This window comes from Rhinatrema bivittatum, chromosome 7 (assembly GCF_901001135.1).
Source record: "Rhinatrema bivittatum chromosome 7, aRhiBiv1.1, whole genome shotgun sequence".
NCBI classification, from domain to species: domain Eukaryota; kingdom Metazoa; phylum Chordata; class Amphibia; order Gymnophiona; family Rhinatrematidae; genus Rhinatrema; species Rhinatrema bivittatum.
Window position 1 is genome coordinate 96,351,845 of NC_042621.1, and position 21,015 is coordinate 96,372,859.

General features: G+C 47.2%; 1 protein-coding gene across 4 annotated transcripts in view; it reads left to right on the plus strand.

The window, feature by feature from the left end:
- LOC115095285 (anillin-like) overlaps positions 1–21,015 on the plus strand; it is a 173,973-nt gene that overhangs the window by 37,234 nt on the left and 115,724 nt on the right. For all 4 annotated transcript variants that reach the window (XM_029608758.1, XM_029608760.1, XM_029608757.1 and 1 more), the window contains exons 6-8: positions 13,486–13,658; positions 16,250–16,360; positions 16,823–16,933. In XM_029608758.1, coding sequence (XP_029464618.1) covers positions 13,486–13,658; positions 16,250–16,360; positions 16,823–16,933 — 395 coding nt within the window. The remainder of the gene's footprint in view (positions 1–13,485; positions 13,659–16,249; positions 16,361–16,822; positions 16,934–21,015) is intronic.

A 21,015-nucleotide genomic window follows, 5' to 3' on the forward strand; every position in this document is an offset into this window, starting at 1 on the left:
TTTGTTTTGTTTTTTTTTGCAGTGTTGGGTGGTGCTTGTACTGTGGCAGCAGATGAGACTGCAAGTAGTGCAGGGTCCTTGTTTGCACCATAGGATTATGCTGCAGTAGTGGATTTGCCAGTAGCAGACATTGCTGACCTTAAGAGAAGTCCCTGTGGGGCCCAGAAGTGTTGCATATTGAGTAGGTCACCATGGGTATTCTGATCTGTACCACAGAAAGATTTCTCAACTGAATTCCCAAAAGTTGCTTCTTGGGGCAGCTCCAGGATCCAGCAAACTTGTAACAAAAACAAATAATCCTCAAGACCTATTAGTGGCATCTGAAGCAGAAGCTCAATTCCTGGGAGTTGTAAGATCCTCCTGAAGTCTTGCATGCGCAGGCATCATGAAAAACTTCTCTAGGCTGTCAGCTTGTGGGATTCCCCACCTCTCTTCACCCTTCCACCCCCCCCCCCCTTCCCTTGTATTTCCAATGGCGCTTGGTGAGTTTTATCATTTGCTCTCCAGCAGACCCAGAGTAGGTTGGCTTTGTGCTGGATATTCAGCTTCTAGGATCGGGATGTTGCTAAAGCCTCTTAACTTTCTGAGCCTGAAAAGGAAGGGCGAGAAAATCCTAGCTATTCAGAAGCACTGTCAGGGTGAGACGACTAAATCAAATTCTTTCGTGTCCCCAGGAAGTTAAAACGAAATTTTAATCCAAAAGTACCCCTCATTCTGATCAGGGCTGCTCAGGTACACTGCTATTCTGGAGATAGGAAAGAGGGCATATATTTCCGTAGGAGTAGTTCCTCTAAATGGAGTCTCTGGAGAGCTGCAGAGAGTCATGTTTGTACAGAAATTGAGGTTGTGTATAAGCTGACTGGACATAGGCTTAGTGATTTCTACCTTCTAGGAACACATTTTGCATATACCTTCTGTCTAACTTCCCTTCTCGGCTACATCCATGCCCTTTTCTCTAAGGATCTGGTTTGTGAATCGGCTGTCAGTCATTCTTAGGGATGCCATTCAGAGTCTTTAGACTGGATTAGATTTAAGTGGCTATACCTCTAGGCAAACCAGAAGATGGTTTACAGATTCTTTTTTTTTCCCTCCTTCAAGTAAGCCTTTTTGACAAGTCTTTATTTCTTTTACCTATGGATCTTCAGACTACTAGACTTTTTTTATTTATTTATTTATTTTGAAAGCTCTAGAGATAATGCAAAATACCACAAAGAAATCCTGTTGACAACATAAGAACATAAGAAATTGCCATGCTGGGTCAGACCAAGGGTCCATCAAGCCCAGCATCCTGTTTCCAACAGTGGCCAAACCAGGCCACAAGAACCTGGCAATTACCCAAACACCAAGAAGATCCCATGCTACTGATGCAATTAATAGCAGTGGCTATTCCCTAAGCAACCCAATTTCCCTATAACCTTATCTGTAAACCGTTATGATGGCATTACTTTGACGTTTCCGAATGACAGTATATAAAACTCTTTAAATAAAATAAATAAATAAAAATTGATTGATAGCCATTAATGGACTTCTCCTCCAAGAACTTATCCAAACCTTTTTTGAACCCAGCTACACTAACTGCACTAACCACATCCTCTGGCAACAAATTCTAGAGCTTTATTGTGCATTGAGTGAAAGAATTTTCTCAGATTAGTCTTAAATGTGCTACTTGCTAACTTCATGGAATGCCCCCTAGTCCTTTTATTATCCGAAAGTGTAAATAACGGAGTCACATCTACTCGTTCAAGACCTTTCATGATCTTAAAGACCTCTATCATATCCCCCCTCAGCCGTCTCTTCTCCAAGCTGAACAGCCCTAAGTTCTTTAGCCTTTCCTCATAGGGGAGCTGTTCATCCCCTTTATCATTTTGGTTGCCCTTCTCCATCGCAATTATCTTTTTTTGAGATACGGCGACCAGAATTGTACACAGTATTCAAGGTGCGGTCTCACCATGGAGCGATACAGAGACATTGACATTCTCCGTTTTATTAACCATTCCCTTCCTAATAATGCCTAACACTGTTTGTTTGCTTTTTTGACTGCTGCAGCACACTGAGCCGATGATTTCAAAGTATTATCCTAAGGATATGGGATGCAAAATGAAATGTTTTGAAACAGGTTGTTGCAGACTGAACATCCCTCCAGAACAGAACGATAATAGGATTTCAGTTTCTTCTGCTAGAATTCCACGAGATTTGATAAAGGTCTTTGTTTGCTAGTCTACCATACAATACTTTACAGAGATGTGAGAAATTACTCTTGTACCTCCTGAATTTTTCAGGATTTTTTTTGTACCTAGATATGAGGGGGATATAATCGCAGGCTTAATCTTTGAATCCTTGTTTTAATCTATTACAGGATGGAATCCCTGCTTTCAGTCTCTCCATGACATTTCCTACTTACACCCACACCACCTTGAATGTACTTGTTCTCATTTGAAACTAAGCAGGATTGGACTTAGCCCTTGGACGACAACCCAAGGTCTCCTTGGGTTGTCAAGATGCATCCCCTCATTTCCCCGTTCACTTGCATTATCAGTACATGTCTCTAGTATGGGCTGGTCCTAGCTCCCAAGGTCTTCAGAGGACATGGGGTCTCTGGAAGCATCATTGAATACAGGAGCTGCTGCCTTTTCTGTACCTGGATAACTTTCTTTCTGTGCCCAGTTGTCTCAGGATTGCTGTGCAATAAGACACATACTCTGGGCTCCATTATGGAAGAATGCAAATAAGGGATTAAATTGACGGTGAATAGATATGGTGGGAAAATGGCTAATTTTTGCTGTACTTGGTCTGGTACGCTCAACAGAGAAAATATTTAAACTGGAGGGAAGGAGTTGTGCTGTTCGAGCATATGATGAAACCAGAAGTCTGTTCTCTCAAGTGGTGGCTTTAGTCTAGGGATAGGCAACTCTGATCTCAGAATACTGCACACTAGTCGGGTTCTTAGCCAGTGATTCTCGGAGGACAAGTAGGATGGTAGTCCTCACGCATGGGTGATGGCATCTGATGGAGACCTGGTCTGGAACTTTGATCTCAGAGATTCTAGAATTTTCAAACATGCTCTTCTGAGCATGTGCAGTTGTAGTTAATCACCCTGCCCACTAGGCAAGAGTCCCTCAGTCTCTATTTCCATGGAGCTATGTGGTTGCAGGAGCAGTGTCCATCAGTGTTCAGCTTTTACTTCTAGAGGAATTCTGTGCAAAAAAATGTAAATGTAAAATTCTACATATTTTATTAGTCAAAATAACACAATTTACATGAGTCTCTAACTTTTTTCTGTATTAATTAAAAATGTATTCCTTAAAGATGCAGAATTTTAAATATTTTGAGCAGAATTTCCCTAGAAATTCGCTGTGTCCCACTCTCTCCCTCCTCCTCTGGCTACTTTGTCCTTTCAGGCCCCAACTCCTCCACCTGCCAGTATCTCTCCCCTCCACCTCTAGGATCAACACCTTCCATTCTATTGCCAGTCCCAGAGTTTGACCTCACACAGGCGCTCCCTCTGTCCCTCTTTAGTGTGCATACACACATTCCCCTCATACAGGGTCCCTCTCTCTTGCATACACATCCACACAAGCTCACTTTCCCTCACACACTGTGTGTCTGTCTCTCATAGACACTCACAGGACAAGCAGGATGGTAGTCCTGACATGGGTGACATCACAGGATGGAGCCCAATCACGGAACACTTCTGTCAGTTTCCAGAACTTTGGCACCTACTGGGCATGCCCAGCGTGGCACTAAACCTGCAGCCAGCAGGGGTCCCCCTTCAGCCAGTCAAAGTTCTAGAAACTTTGACAAAAGTGTTCCGTGATTGGGCTCCATCCCATGAGGTCACCCATATGTGAGGACTAACATCCTGCTGTCCTGTGAGAACACCTGTTACAGGTAAGCAACATTTTCTATCCTTTCACACAGGCTAGCATCCTCATATGCACACTCCTTCCTTCACAATCTCCTCATAGGCTCTTGCTCTCCCAACCTCTCCACACAACCCACTCACTGGGGCCATCATCTTTGCCATGAAAGGTGTGCCAGGGTTTCCCCTGCCATTTTCTGCACATAATTTGGCAATTCTGCGCAGGGGGGAATTCTGTGCAAATTCTGCACTTGATTTGGTGGAGTATCGGCACCGCTCTCTAGTGTCAGGGACCAGAACTGCCACTGAGCGCCATGTTCCCCCTCAATGCCATCAGATGCCCTTGATACCATTGAGGTGGGTGCTCAGCCCTTGCTGTGGGATTCTACCCACAAGTATGGTGAGTGGGTTCATAGGTATCCTGCCATTCATAGGATGGGATACGGTTGTATAAGTACTAGTCAGCCTGCTTTTACAGCAGAGGGCACTATTCTTCCAGGTGCCCTCTACTATGAGTGTGTATGGGTTTCCCTTATGGTGAACACAGCAAGTTGTGTGCCACACTTGCAGGACTGATCTAAGACTGCATCCCTGGTCAAACTCCTATAGAAGTGTTTTACCAGGAGGGTAGTGTAGAGTTGTTTGTTTCCTCAGAAGTTATCTTTTGCTCCTTTTCCCCCCCCCCAACCAATGTTAGAAATCCCATTTGTGGGGAAGCTCCTGGGGCTGTGTTCCTTGCAGGTTTATCGCCAAACTGGAGCCTAGATTCTTTTGAGTTGTTGCATCTCCTTGTAGGCCAGGTCTGGGGGATAACAGCATTGGTAATTTGACCGTTTTTCTTACTGGGGTCCCTCTGATTACCATAGTGGCCTATCCCATCTGAGGGTGGCTGGAAGTGGCAGATTGCTGAAACTCAAAAGTGATTGGTCACTTCTGAATAATTTGGCAATTCTGAATTTGGTCACTTCTGAATTTCAGCAATCTGCCACTTGCAGCCTTCCTCAGATGGGATAGGCCACTATGGTAATCAGAGGGACCCCAGTAAGAAAAACGGTCAAATTACCATTGCTGCTATCCCCCAGATCTGGCCTACAAGGAGCTTTCTCGGTAGCTGGACCCATTTTATGGAATTCCCTTCCCAACCCTCTTCGTTTAATTTCAAATCCTTCCCATTTCAAAAAATCACTCAAAACCCATCTTTTTCAATTAGCATTTAAAACACTTACTCCAGAACAAACATAAACTCCTCTCCACCACTTCATCTACAGTCACCATCATATTTTTCATTTCATTTTCATCTCACATTCCCCTCCCTTCCTTTGTTTCCCATCTGTTCCCTAGCTTACGGACTCACTTTGTCACTTCTCTACCTTCTTCCCTTCCTCCCATATTATTAGTAAAGTTCCACGGCAACAGTTTTATTATTTTTTATTTACTTTAGTAAATTACTTGTTTATTTCTAGCTGGAATTTCTTCCAGCTACTAAGTAATTTTTGTACTTTTAATTTTATTTATTTATTACCTTTTTCTTTTTCTTTTTTATTATTTTTTTTTTCCTAATGTAAACCACTTTGACAAAAAACTATTTTATAAAGTGGTATATAAATTCTTTTAAATAAATAAATAAATAAAAATGCAACAACTCAAAAGAATCTAGGCTCCAATTTGGCAATAAACTTGCAAGGAACACAGCCCCAGGAGCTTCCCCACAAATGGGATTTCTAACATTGGGGGGGGGGGGGGGGGAAGGAGCAAAAGATAACTTCTGAGATTAAAAAAAAAAAAAAAAAAAAAAAAAGACTCTACACTACCCTCCTGGTATGACTATAATTCAACTCTCACCTAGGGAGTTGAAAGATTTTTCAGGATCATGAGGCCCTGGATGTTGAATATGGAGGCAAAGAACACACTTGAGGCAGCTTTCATCGCAGGCAGGAAGAGAAGGGGTGAGCCCTCACGAGGCTCTTCCTTTTATTGTACATTCATACAAAGGCAGATGTGTCCTTACATGATTGGCTACTTTCCCATAGCAACAGACGAGTCCCTACACTATTGGCTTTGGCTCAGGGGGTGTGCACGGATCATTTCATTGGCTGCTGAAATCTATACCTCCTGACTTTGTCCTGCCTCTGACTAGGGAACACCCAGCCCCTCCCCCAGGAATTCAGGGCTAAGCACAAGCCAGAGAAATACATGATGTCAGGTATCCTTTCCTAGGCAGAGAGGCTTAAGCACAAGTGATGCTTTTATTCAGGCAAATGTCAGGGAGAAGGGAAGTTAGTGTTTAAACCCTGATGAAATGGCTTGCTGGCAAGCGCATATTTCCCACACTGATTCTGGGTCCTGTCAGGAAGAGGAGATATGACTGGGTTTTCAGGGCAACCCTTATTGGTCCCCCTCTGGACACTTGGTTGTCCATCCCTACAAGGGGTGTTCCTCATTCTCCATTTCCTGGAAAAGGATGTTGCTGCTTTTGATTGATTGGCAGTTGCTCTCAATTCCTCGCAGGATCAGAGAGCTGGTCAGGTGGTACCACTCTCCGTAGATCATCCTAAGGCACAGCAGATCTAGTTCATGAGGAAGCCGTTCCAGATTCAGTCTCCCCTCCCTTCTTTAGGGTAGCTCAGGTGAAGATCAGGAGTTTCTCCTTTCCAGGAGTCTTTGATATCTGCTGAGCTCAATGGGTGTTTTTTCATGGAAGACCACTATTGCCAGTTATTCTCACCTGCAGGACCCTACTTCAGGGAGGAGGGTTCTAGTCCATCTAATAGGTTGAGAGGCATATTTGCCAATCACCATATCCAGATTGAGGGAGGTGGGGGATGAGGGATCCTGCAACGGAGAAACTACTCTTTGGTTGCAATGGCTTGCAAGCTATATGTCCCCATTTTAGGGATAACCCTGTCTGTGGACAGGAGTCCTGATTCATGCAATGGTTGTTCCATTTACTGGATCGTGTGCTTCCTTGGGAGAAGTATATGTAATCATGGCGGTGGTATTAATACTTAAGCCAGGTTTGTGGGCAGTCTGTTCTGAGATCACACTGACCCTGCCCTGGTACTCTTAGTTTCCAGGTCAGTAAAGAAATCTTGTTAGACAGGGTTTGCACTTGCGGCACCCTAGCTTCCTGTCACTTGGTGGAGTGTTTCTGGATTTCTTTCTAGAGGACTTGCTCTGTTTCAACTGTTCCAGGCAGGCTGAGGGCCTATCTCTGTAGTAACTCCCTACTGGAATCGGCAGTGAGTTTATTCACTTTGGGTAGAGACAGGCAATCTAGTGACTTGTTCTTACCCCTGCAGTCCAGTGGTCTGCCTCCTTGTGTTCTTTGTTCCTTCCAATTTCCAGTTGGAATGTCGAGAGGAGGGGAAGAAAAGCTAGGGCACATTTGGTATATCTTAGTGTATGCCTGCAGGGAAATACATCACTCTTCCCTATATTTTCACCAAGTTCTGGCTAGTACTGCCTTTAGCTTTAATCAGTTCATTAGGTTGTCCAAAGTGCCTTCCTGCTCACATGAACTATCCTGTAGACAGAATGGATAGCCTTGCCCTTGACAGAGGATAACAGTATGCTAGTCCTCACGAAACCTACCTGCCTCCCCTGAGAGTTGGTTTCTCCTTGTATGAACTGTCATGGACTGAGAGACTCTGCTCAGGGTCCTCAACCCTTCGCACCAGCAGCCTACAGAACCAGGGGAGATGGTCCCCTCAGGACCTGACAACCCCCTGGGAGGCTCAGACCGTTGCTGGACGCTCCGGGACTAACTCTCTGCCTTCTCAGACTTTTCTTCTGCTTTTTTTTTTTTTTAAACTTAAAGAAAGCAAACAAAGCTGTGACAAGCTAACTAAATCTTCTTTTTTTTTTTTTTTAAGATCAGTTCAGACTGTGAGCCAAGCACCCAGACCATCTGCTGGAGACAGAGTAATACTGGCAGACTGTGGGTGGACCCTGGTATTTATGGCAGAGCCAGTCAAATCTTGCTCTAAAAAGGAGATGGAGCAGCTTTTAAACTAGAACAAAGGGGAAAGCAGATGGTCATTCAGCAGTGCATGGTTCGGAGAGAGATATCTTCAAAAGATACTAATGATGCATTAGAATTAGGGCATCCTGACAGTGAGGTTCCAATAATAAGAAAAGTCGTCCAAGTGCCTGTAACTAAAAACTCACCTGAGCTAAAACAAAATTCTAACTTATCCCTATCAATTAAAAAGCAGAATGAAAATACAAACAAAAAACAAACTTTGAAATGTTTGTATGCTAATGCCAGAAGTCTAAGAAGTTGGATGGGAGAATTAGAATGTATAGCAGTGAATGATGACATAGATTTAATTAGCATCTCAGAAACATGGTGGAAGGAGGACAACCAATGGGAAGTGCTATACCGGGGTACAAACTATATCGTAATGACAGAGAGGAGCACTCGGGAGGAGGTGTGGCACTTTATGTCCGGGATGGCATGGAGTCCAACAGGATAAACATCCTGCATGAGACTAAATGCAAAATTGAATCTTTATGGGTAGAAATCCCTTGTGTGTCGGAAGACTATAGTGATAGGATTATACTACCGTCCACCTGGTCAAGATGGTGAGACTGATAGTGAAATGCTAAGAGAAATTAGGGAAGCTAACCAAATTGGTAGTGCAGTAATAATGGGAGACTTCAATTACCTCAATATTGACTGGGTAAATGTATCATCGGGTCATGCTAGAGAGATAAAGTTCCTGGATGGAATAAATGTTATTTTTATGGAGCAATTGGTTCAGGAACTGACAAGAGAGGATATCCTGGATTAGGCAGACATCAGAGTTTGCCATCCAGGCAGCTAAACGTTTTCTCCAATCAGTCCTCAAGACAAAGATTCTTTAAGTTTGAAATTTATTTATTGTACAGGTAGATTCTACTTACAATTGTTGCATCTCAAACATAAGCCCCAAGACTAAGATCTCTGATAAATGGAGACAGGGTAGCAGGAGGGAGAAGGCCTTGTGTTGCAGGAGTTAGTTTATGGTAGAGGTAGGAAGCTTGAGGGATATGAGGCTGATTTAGTCTTCAGAAGAAGGCAGTAAGAGAAGGTAAAAACTCGATCACTTCAGGAAGTTTTACAGAGCGCTGCTAGCTCGGAAGGAAGCGTGGGGTGAATTGAACTTTCAAGGGCTGCTTAAAAAAAAAAAAAAAAAACCACCTCCAAAAGCTGGGGACAAGGGGGCAAGGTCCAATGGCAGCGAGTCTAAGAACCATGTGACACAGGGTGAGCATGAAGGGCAGTCCCGTGAGCCTATAAGACTTAAGTTAGATTGAGGGGCATTCAGGCTCTTCCGATAGTGAGAGAAAGTGGAGGGGAGAGGGAGCTTCTCTTAAGGGCAAAGGCTCCTCTTAAAGGCAAGGCTCACATGGGTTACAAAAAGTGTTTCAGTATCAAGAATCCTCAGAAGGAAGGACTGCACTAAACACAGTTAAACTACAGTATATACAGATACAAACATGTACCCAATTCTAGATCTATTTCTCAGTGGAGCACAGGATCTGGCGAGAGGTAACTGGTGGGGCCGCTTGGCAATAGTGATCATAATATGATCAAATTTGAATTAATGACTGGAAGGGGGACAGTAAGGAAATCCACGGCTCTCGAGCTAAACTTTCAAAAGGGAAACTTTGATAAAATGAGAAAAATTGTTAGGAAAAAACTGAAAGGAGCAGCCACAAAGGTAAAAAGTATGCAAGAGGCGTGGTCATTGTGTGAAAAAAAAAATAAATCCTAGAAGCACAGTCCAGATGTATTCCACACATTAAAAAAAAAAAAAGGTGGAAAGAAGGCAAAATGATTACCGGCATGGTTAAAAGGGGAGCTGAAAGAAGCTATTTTAGCCAAAAGATCTTCATTCAAAAATTGGAAGAAGAATCCAACAGAAGAAAATAGGGTAATGCATAAGTGTTGGCAAGTTAAATGTAATACATTGATAAGACAGGCTAAGAGAATTTGAAAAGAAGTTGGCCGTAGAGGCAAAAACTCCAGTGTAAACTTTTTTAAATATATCCGAAGCAGAAAGCCTGTGAAGGGAGTCAGTTGGACCGTTAGATGATCGAGGGGTTAAAGGAGCATTTAGAAGAAGATAAGGCCATCGCAGAAAGATTAAATGATTTCTTTGCTTCGGTGTTTACTGAAGAGGATGTTGGAGAGGTACCCGTATTGGAGAAGGTTTTTCATGGGTAATGATTCAGATGGATTGAACCAAATCACGGTGAACCTAGAAGATGTGGTAGGCCTGATTGACAAACTGAAGAGTAGCAAATCACCTGGGCCAGATGGTATACACCCCAGAGTTCCGAAGGAACTAAAAAATGAAATTTCAGACCTATTAGTAAAAATTTGTAATCTATCATTAAAATCATCCATTGTACCTGAAGACTGGAGGATAGCTAATATAACCCCAATATTTAAAAAGGGTTCCAGGGGCGATCTGGGAAACTACAGACCGGTTAGCCTGACTTCAGTGCCAGGAAACATAGTGGAAAGTGTTCTAAAGATCAAAATCACAGAACATATAATGGAGCAAAGTCAGCATGGCTTTACCCAAGGCAAGTCTTGCCTCACAAATCTGCTTCACTTTTTTGAAGGAGTTAATAAACATGTGGGTAATGGTGAACCGGTAGATGTAGTGTACTTATGATGTATGCATACTAATACCGGTATATAAAAGTTTTTAAATAAATAAAATAAAATACTTGGATTTTCAGAAGGCGTTTGACAAAGTTCCTCATGAGAGGCTTCTAGGAAAAGTAAAAAGTCATGGGATAGGTGGCGATGTCCTTTCGTGGATTACAAACTGGCTAAAAGACTGGAAACAGAGAGTAGGATTAAATGGACAAATTTCTCAGTGGAAGGGAGTGGGCAGTGAAGTGCCTCAGGGATCTGTATTGGGACCCTTACTTTTAAATATATTTATAAATGATCTGGAAAGAAATAAGACTAGTGAGGTAATCAAATTTGCAGATACAAAATAGTTCAGAGTAGTTAAATCACAAACAGATTGTGATAAATTGCAGGAAAACCTTGTGAGACTGGAAAATTGGGCATCGAAATGGCAGATGAAATTTAATGTGGATAAGTGCAAGGTGATGCATATAGGGAAAAAATAACCCATGCTATTGTTAAACAATGTTACCAACCAAGAAAGAGATCTAGGAGTCATAGTGGATAACACATTGAAATCAGTTTAGTGTGCTGCTGCAGTCAAAAAAAAGCAAACAATGTTGGGAATAATTAGAAAGGGAATGGTGGCCCGCCAGGCGATCAGTGGAATCCTTACACTGTTTATGCAAGGAGTACTCAAATTATGGGTCAAGTGGCGCAGTAGACTGGCAGGCCACAAGGGGATATATTATCTTACATCCTTCCTAGCAAATCCGAGATTTCGCCCTAGTCTAGATATAGCATTTGCCCAAAGGTGGAGTCAGTTAAACCTCACGAAAGCAGGGCAATTTGTTGCAGGGTCCCACCTGATTCCCTTTAAGGAGCTGCAAGACTTCCATGGGTTATCGCAGGGGGACTGGTACCAATATCTACAAATTACCCACTTCCTCCGCGCTGAAGGGGCACTAGCCGACCTTGGCCAAGGTAGATCTCTTTTTGAATCCCTATGTGCGCAAGCGGGGCCCCTGAAAAGGCCATTCTCCCGCTTATATAAGCTTCTTAACAGTGGTCCCAAGCTCAAGTTGTCCTATCAGCGGCAGTGGGAATTGGACCTCGGGGAAGTGCTTTCAGATGCTGACTGGGAGCAATGTCATATGATAATGGGCAGAAGCTCTATTTCTGCCAAAATAAAAGAGAATGGGTACAAATTGCTTTACAGGTGGTATATGGCGCCTGATCGGTTACATAGAATGAATACAAAATATAGTGATTTATGTTGGAGGGAATGCGGAGAGAAGGGGTCATTCTATCACATGTGGTGGACATGCCCTAAGATACAGGGCATTTGGGAATTAGTGACTAGTTTTGTGTCGGGAATACTGGGCATCCATATTTCGGCATCCCCCAAGGGCTGCTTACTTAGCTTAGTGGATGGGCAGCTCCGTGATAAGCAACGAATGTTAGTGTTGCAAATATTCATTGCCACCAGATGTGAAATAGCTTATAGATGGAAGAGTATTGATACCCCTACCTTAACGAATGTACTCACAAGACTAGATAGTGTATCATATGGGATATCTTACTGCGGTGCGTCACGACCAAGTTCGCAAATTTCATGATGTATGGGACCCCTATTGTACGTGGAAAGGTAAACAGGTCTCAGTATAATCCGGAGTTGCTGCTATACAGATGTCCCGGGGGGGGGATAGTGGGGGTTTGATAAAAACTGCTTGCATATTTTCTTGTGTACACTGTTCCATTGGTGTCGGGACACTTGATGTGTAGTCCCAGTTTTACATGATTGTCAGAGGATTGTTTTTCTATTTGACCCTTAACGCTAGCGCTATGTGTATAGTTAATTGTATAGCTGCGAAAGGAGTTCTTTTCAATTGAGATCTATGGAGTGTGTACCTGATCGTTTTCCTGTTTGTATTTGGATGATATGCATAAATAAAAACTTTCAAAAAAAAAAAGGGAATGGTGAATAAAATGGAAAATGTCATAATGCCTCTGTATCGCTCCATGGTGAGACCGCACCATGAATACTGTGTGTAATTCTGGTTGCCGCATCTCAAAAAAAGATATAATTGTGATGGAGAAGGTACAGAGAAGGGTGACCAAAATAAGGGGATGGAACAACTCCCCTATGAGGAAAGACTAAAGAGGTTAGCAATTATCAGCTTGGAGAAGAGAAGGCTGAGGGGGGGATATGATAGAGGTGTTTAAAATCATGAGGTCTAGAACGGGTAGATGTGAATCCATTATTTACTCTTTCAGATAATAGAGTAGGGGGCACTCCATGAAGTTAGCGTGTGGCACATTTAAAACTAATCGGAGAAAGTTCTTTTTCACTCAACGCACAATTAAACTCTGGAATTTGTTGCCAGGAGATGTGATTAGTGCAGTTAGTATAGCTGTGTTTAAAAAAGGATTGGATAAGTTCTTGGAGGAGAAGTCCATTACCTGCTATTAAGTTCACTTAGAGAATAGCACCTGCCATTAGCAATAGTAACATGGAATAGACTTAGTTTTTGGGTACTTGCCAGGTTCTTATGGCCTGGATTGGCCACTGTTGGAAACAGGATGCTGGGCTTGATGGACCCTCTGTCTGACCCAGTATGGCAAGTTCTTATGTTACAACACAGTAGTACCATCTTGCTAGAAAATGGGTTTCATATGTTGAGTGCAGAGTCTAAAGAAGGGATCTATATAGCTTTGAAAGCTGATATACTATAATATCCCTTGAATTTCTTTTATGTAGGTCCAATAAAGGTGTTGTAGCCTACTAGTTTTCTTCATTACTTTAAATATGATATGCTGCTGCCTACATTTTCTTTTCTTGCCAGATCTGCTTCATCAACTTTCAGACTTTAAGATCTGTAATTCTTCTGCCTAAACTAGTCTGTCTTCTCCTCCAGCACCCTCTGTGGGTTGGAGATTGGTACATTTACTAATCTGTTACTGTTGCTAGTGATCATGAACTTACTTTTCTCAGGAGGGCCTACTGTGCAATCTATTTTGGAAACCTTTGAGATGAAACAGATACCAGATGCGCCTGCTCCTCCTCCTCCTATGGAATCCATTCTGAGCACCAGTGCTGTTCGTGGACAGCTCTTGAATCAGTCTGAGACTGCACCCAGTGTTTCCACTATCGACCGTTTACGCAAGGTGAGCTTTTAGTGCAATATCTTTATCTTGGAAAGATTGCCTCATGAAGTTAGTCTGTGGCATGTTTCAACCTGGTGTATAGAGAAGATACCCAAAAAAGATTTTCTTGAAGGACAAGCAGGATGGCAATCCTCACCAGTCGCTCCCTTCATTCTTTTCTTTCCTATGGACCCACCATTCCTGCACTGCATAAACTCCCCCCCCCCCCCCCCCCTTAAGGTAGGTTTCTTTGTCATTGCTCATGCCCAACAGGTGCACTGGCTGGTGCAGAGACTGGTATCAACCACTCAAGATCATAGTTTGATTTTGCATTGTTTTTCATCCAGTCATGGATAAGCAAGCCAGTGGCTTCCAACAATGCTCCTGGTGTGACAGGAATATAATCTATCATGGATCCCTGGGGTATATATATGCCGTACCTGGAGGCATTAGATGACTTCCAGGGGTGTTGGCAGTGAGTGACTATGATGCCAGGAGATGTCTGATGGTTTCTGAAGGGGAATCTGTGTCTGACAACCCTGATGGTGATCTCCAGTCCATCAGGGGTGGACTCCACCCTTTGACACAGTTCATCTGGTACCAGGCCCCATCCTCTGAGTTCTCAAATGACCCCCCCCCCCCCCCTCTTGGAGCCAACCCCGCTGGAGGAAGGGAGTCTGTCTTCGCCCAAAGACTTGTCATTTGCCAGCTTTGTAAGGGTGATGGCAGAGGCCATCCCCTTCCAGCTTCTGTTGCAGGAGGATACCTGTCACAAGATGCTGGAGGTCCTCCAGTTCATCGATGCTCCCAAGGAAAGCGGGCCGGTCCACGACATCTTTAAGGAGCTCCTCCTCCGTTTATGGGAACCTATCTGGTGCAACAGCCTGTGGGCTTTGAACAGCGGCAGCTCCCCCACTAGTTGGCAGTTGTGGAGTCCTCGCTGAAGAAAGCTAGATACTCCTGGCACACATTTCTGCCCCTCCAGGGTGCGAACACAGGGAGCTCGATGGCATAAGATGGAAAATGTTCCAGGGGGCTGTGCTGGTGGATCGCATTGCGGCCTACCACCTAAACGTGACCCAATACAACCGCAATCTGTAGAAACAGGTCCAAGACTTTGCGGAGGGTCTTCCCTAGCAACAGCAGGAATCTCTTGCAGCCATTGCCACTCTGGGCCTTGAGACAGGTAGACACAAGGTGAGGTCTACCTCCGACGTGTTCGAGACCGCAGCCGGCGTGTCTGCCGGGGGTGTTGGCACCAGGCAGTTGGCTTGGCTCGGCTGTGAACCTCTGGTCTCCCGTGAGCCTTTCTTGAACCTCTGGCCGATCTCCCCTATACAGGCGAGAACCTGTTTGGGGATTGATGAAAGAGGTCATGGTGCAGCTGAAAGATCAGCATGATACTCTTCAGCAACTCCTTGCCAGCCCCTCTGAAGGCCCTTTCTCCGCCAGGAAGTCCTCCAGGCTGGGCGCTCGCAAGCCCTTTTACCGGCCAATGAAATACTATCATCCAGCCACCCATGCCTGCCCACCTCGGACCAGTCCCAGAGGTCATGGCTGACAGCGGGTTCTGAGGATCCAACCAGCCCCCCAGCAGGCTCCTTCTACAGGCTTTTGACTGGCGGCGAGGGGGCAAAAGCCAAACACCGGTTCCCCTGGCGGTCAATTCTCCCCAGTTGGTGACAGGCTCCTTTTGCTTTGCCCACTGTTTTGGGAAGCGATCACTTCAGACTATTGGGTCTTCTACATTGTCCACCAGGGTTACCACCTGAATTTTAGCAGGTTCCCAGAGACTGCTCCCCTATGTCCATCGTGGGGTTCGCCCACCCATCAGGTCGTCCTTCAATTGGAACGTTCCACTCTTCTAGCAGTGGGCACAGTGGAACTGGTCCCTCGCAAGCAACACGACCACGGCTTCTACTTGAGGTACTTCCTCATTCCGAAGAGGAACACGGCGGCTTGCAACCCATTCTTGACCTCAAGGCACTTAAACAGGTTTCTTGTAAGAGAAAAACTGGAAATGGTCTCTGTGCATGCTGATCTTGCTCCAATGAAGAGGAGACTGGCTTTGCTCCCTCAACTTAAAGGAGGCTTACACCCATATTGCAATTTTCCCCAACCACAGGAAGTACCTCAGCTTTATGGTGGGGACGGCACATTTTCAGTACTAAGTGCTGCCATTTGGGCTGGCATCAGCCCTACAAGTATTCACCAAATGCTTGGCGGTGGTGGCTGCCTACATCAGGTATCGCTCGGTCCATGTCCATACCTGGACGATTGGCTGATCCGGAGCAACTCCCACTCTGAGGCCTTGAACACACTGGCTCTGACAATTCAGACCTTGCAGACGTTGATTTGTCATCAACTTCCCCAAGTCTCATTTCTGTCCTTCTCCATGGCTAGACTTTTATCGGCACCAGGTTGGGCACAGCACAAGCAAAGGCTTTCCTGCCCAAGCACTGGGCAGTCACCCTCTCCTTGCTGGCTGCCCTCATTCGCAACAGAATGAGAGCCAGTCTACTGCTCCACATGTTGGCCACATAGAACACCTGTTGCAGGTAAACAACTTTGCTGTCTGCACTCTGACAATGCCCCTTATTGTCTGCTTACAGGAACGAGAGCAAGAGTTGCAAATGGTGTGCGAAACGTTGGATCGAGAGAACCCCTGGAGAGAGGAGTCAAAAAGATGCCGAATGATGAGGAGTGTGGATCAGGCACCAGTGGTGAGAATACATCCTCTTCAACTTGTCTTTAGAGAGATTATAGGTATAGCTGGGGTGTTGTAAATGTATGGTGGTGGTAAATACATGGGATGATGTACTTCTGTGGATGTCTGTGTTCAGTGAATAGTTAACCAGTCCAGCTGCTGCTTAGGTTTGTGCTAGGTGTAAAAAAAAAAAAAAAAAGTCAAATTCCATAAAGTCTGCAGGAGATCTTTCAAGTCTCTGCTGTCTTTTTCAGGAAAACTCTTAACATTGTCCTGTTGGATTTATGGTGGAAGAAACACTACCTCCCTTGCTGCTAATTCACCCTGACATACACTGAATAGGTTATTTATAAGGGTGGTGGTATAATGTGGATTATGGTCACTTTATGGGCTGCACTGGGTGGCAGATAGGCATTTGGCTTTGTCCCTTTCTTGTCAAGGATATATTCTGTGCTGTTTGTTTGTATGGATTCTATAGGTGAGCTCCAATGTAAAGAAGATGGGAAACAGAATCAGGAAGGGGCGTGGAAAAGTGAACATGAGCCCATTACAATTGTGTGATGCTCAGCAAAGCGATGAAGAGTCAACTGTAAGTGACAGCCAGAGATCCTCTTGATGTGATTTCAGGACAGTGCCTTACCTCCTTGCTTCAAGCTCTCATCTGTCTTACAAACCTGCCTTCAGTACGGTGGCTTGCTAAAATGCTAACATCACAAACACTGAATGGTGAAAGTACTTTTCCCTGTACGTACCCGGATCAGTCCAGACACCTGGGTTGTGACTCCGCACCAGCAGGTGGAGACAGAGTAAAACTTGTCGGGCTCCCTACATATAGTAAGGTGCCACCCACAGCCCCTCAGTCTTTCTCTGTCTCCAGCAGATGGGGCAGGTCCACCCACAGTCTCTGGGATCCCTGCGGTTGGAATTAGCTAGTCAGGGATAAAGGAAAAAAAAAAAAAAGAGGATAGCTCGGATTCCTTTTTTATTTTAATTTAAAAAAAAAAAAAAAAAGACAAAGTTAGAACAGGAAGAATTTTTCTTTCAGGAAGCTCCCGTTTGGAGGTGTCTCCCAGGGGGGTTGCCAGATCCTGAGGGGATCATCCTCCCCTGGTAGAGGCCGCTGCTGGGGTCGAGGACCCGGCCCCTCTGGCAGCAGCGTCGGGGGTGATACCGGGGAGCCCGGTTCACTCACCCCCAGTGGAGCCCGGAGGCCTTCAGCACCTTGGTCAGCGGACGAAGTAAAAAAAAAAAAAAAAAGGAGGTTTCTTTATTTCTGCGCCGGCTCTCTCTCTCTCTCCTGTGCGAGGGTTCGTTTCGTTCGGGGGGGCGTTTTCTTGTTGAGGCGGCGTTTTTTTGGTTTGTCCTTGCTCGGCCGAGATGCCCTGTCGGGTCCGCCTGCCGCGCGTGCGGCTCTGCGCGCACGCGAGTCTCGCGGGACGGAACGTGCTCTAGTTGCCTCGCCGGAGGCGAGGGACCGTCCGGGGGCGATCGGGGGGGTCGGACCCGGGCGTCCTGTTCGCCGCCGCGCGTTGTTTCAGCCGAGGAGGGGGGGCCGGATCCGTTCCCGCTTAGTGTGGGAACGGCAGCCATTTTGTCTTCGGTCCACGAGGCAACCAGGAGAGCCATGGAACATGGCGCCCAGCCTCCTCTGCTCTCTCCCCAGCCTCGGGCCTCGGGGGGGGCGCCTCGGGGTGCCTCCGATGTGGCTGATTGGGGCTCGGAGGAGGGGCACTCTGACTCGGAAGAGTCTTTTTCGGATGATTTTAATTTTTTATTGAAAAAGCTGGCGAAGTATCAGAGAACGCGGCGCAGGCACGGGAAGGTGCCAGGGGATGAAGGAGGACGCTCTCGCTCCAGGAAAAGGTTGGCCCGCCCTAGAGACGTGTCGGTGCCCCCGAAGGACAAGAGACCGGCGCGAGGCGTGCCACAGGACGCGGAATCGGAGGAGGAACGGTCGGTCTCGGGGGCGCCTGGAGGGCCTGAGGGGCCCGATGATCAGGGCCCAGCACAGCCGGGCGTGGGCAAGGGCGCGCTGACGGGGTATGGAGACGACCCCAAGGTCGTCCGCCTCTAAGAGGGAGGAGCTTTCCCCTCTCATTCCAGCGATCCTCGACGAAATTGGGGTGGAGGCCCCGCCGGTGGAAACCCGCCAAGGGCCTAAGATGGATCCGGTGCTTCTGGGGCTCGCGGGCCCTACGGTGGCGTTTCCTTTCCATTTTTCTGCGTCCGACATTCTTTTCCGAGAATGGGACACCCCGGAGCTGGGCCTCAAGGTGAGTAAGGCCATGGATTAGCTATATTCTCTGCCGGAGGATGCTTTGGAGCTGCTGCGGCTTCCTCGCGTGGATGCCGCTGTGTCGGCAGTCACCAAAAGGTCGACCATTCCCTTCACAGGCGCTACAGCGCTACGGGATGTCCAGGATCGGAAGCTGGAGGTACAACTCAAGAAAGTTTTCGAGGTGTCAGCCCTGGGGGTCAGGGCGGCCATTTGCAGCAATTTTGCGTTACGGGCTGGTCTCCGCTGGGCCCAGACCTTACAGGCGAACGCGGGTCTCTCAGAAGGGGAGGCTTCTCAGGCGGATCTTCTGGAGGCGGTAATCGCTTACAGCGCTGATGCCATGCACGATTTACTGCGGACCTCGGCCAGGGCTATGGTGTCGGCGGTATCAGCGCGCCGTCTTCTTTGGCTTCGTAACTGGGCGGCGGACGGTACGTCTAAGGCCCATCTCGGCGCCTTGCCTTTTAAGGGGAAGTTGCTTTTTGGGAAGCAGCTGGATGATATCATGCAGTTCCTGAGTGAGAACAAGGCTTTTAAGCTACCGGAGGACAGGCCACGGCCTAGGCCCAATTTCTCTACACGGAACCGTTTTCGTAATAACCGTCGCCAGAGGCCACAGAGGTCAACTGGGGTGGGTCAATCCTTCCGAGGGGGCGCTGTCAGATCTTCCACCTGGTCTCAGTCCTTTCGGGGGAAGAGATTCAACAGGTCAGGTGGACCCTCGGCGGGATCGGGAGCCAAGTCGGCCCAATGATACGCGATCGGTTCATTCCTCGTCGGTGGCTCCAGAGACCGTTCCACTGGTGGGAGCGCGCCTCGAGCGTTTCTACGAGGAATGGACCAAAATCACTTCGGACCAGTGGGTGTTAGATGTGATAAGACACGGTTACGCGTTAGATTTTGCACGTCTCCCCTGGAACAAGTTTCTCGTCTCTCCCTGCAAGGCCATAGCCAAAAGGGCTGCCGTACGGGCGACCCTCCAGCGCCTGGAGGCTCTGGGCGCCATTACTCCCGTTCCGCCGACGCAACGGGACATGGGAAGGTACTCCATTTATTTCGTGGTCCCAAAGAAGGACGGGGCGTATCGTCCGATCCTCGACCTAAAGGGGGTCAACCGGTGCCTTCGCGTTCCCCGGTTCAAGATGGAAACGATTCGCTCGGTAGTGGCTGCGGTTCGTCCGGGCGAGTTCCTAGCGTCCCTGGATTTGACGGAGGCGTATCTCCACATAGGGATTCAGCCAGCCTATCATCAGTACTTGAGATTTTGCATCCTGGGCAAGCATTTCCAGTTCAGGGCTCTTCCCTTCGGTCTAGCCACGGCTCCACGCACCTTCACCAAGGTTATGGTGGTGGTGGCTGGTGGTGGTGGTGGCTGCTCAGCTCCGACGGGAAGGGCTCTTTGTTCACCCTTACCTGGACGATTGGCTCATTCGGGCCAAATCCGAGATCGAGTGTCGGCAAGCGATTTCCAGGGTTCTGCAGCTCTTGCGGTCGCTCGGTTGGGTGGTCAATCTAGCCAAGAGTCATCTTCAGCCCTCCCAGAGGTTGGAATATCTGGGGGCATTGTTCGACACCGAGAAGGCCAAGGTATCCCTGACTCAGGACAGAGTCCTCAAGCTCCAGGGACAGGTGAGGCGCTTGTTAGCCCTGCGATGCCCTTTGGCCCGCGATTACCTGATGGTCTTGGGTTCCATGGCGTCGACACTCGCCTTGGTACCCTGGGCTTTCGCTCATCTGCGACCGTTACAATCAGCGTTACTTTCCCGCTGGAAGCCGGTCTCGGAGGAGTTTCTGCGTCCGCTGCCTCTCACAGACCGCGCCAGGGCCAGCCTGCAGTGGTGGCTCTGCCCCAACCATCTGACGTGCGGGGTCTCTCTGATCCTGCCCAACTGGACGGTGGTCACGACGGATGCCAGTCTCTCGGGTTGGGGAGCGGTCTGTGGGGGGCGCTCGGTGCAAGGTCTGTGGTCGGACCAGCAATCGCAGAGGTCCATCAATCGGTTGGAAACCAAGGCGGTGGCGCTGGCGTTACAAGCCTTTGTGCCGTGGATACGGGGTCAGGCGGTACGAGTCCTGTCGGACAACGCGACCACGGTAGCCTATATCAACCGTCAAGGCGGGACAAGGAGTCAGCAAGTGGCGGAGGAAGCGAGTCAGTTGATGTGCTGGGCGGAACGGCACCTCAGCAGCATTGCGGCGTCACACATCGCCGGCGTCGACAACGTCCAAGCGGACTTCCTCAGCCGGCATCGGCTGGATCCAGGGGAGTGGGAGCTACCAGAAGTAGCGTATCGTCTCATCTGTGCCAGGTGGGGTCAGCCACGTCTGGATCTGATGGCCACCGCGCAAAACGCAAAGGCTCCGAGGTTCTTCAGCCGACGGAGGGAGCGGGG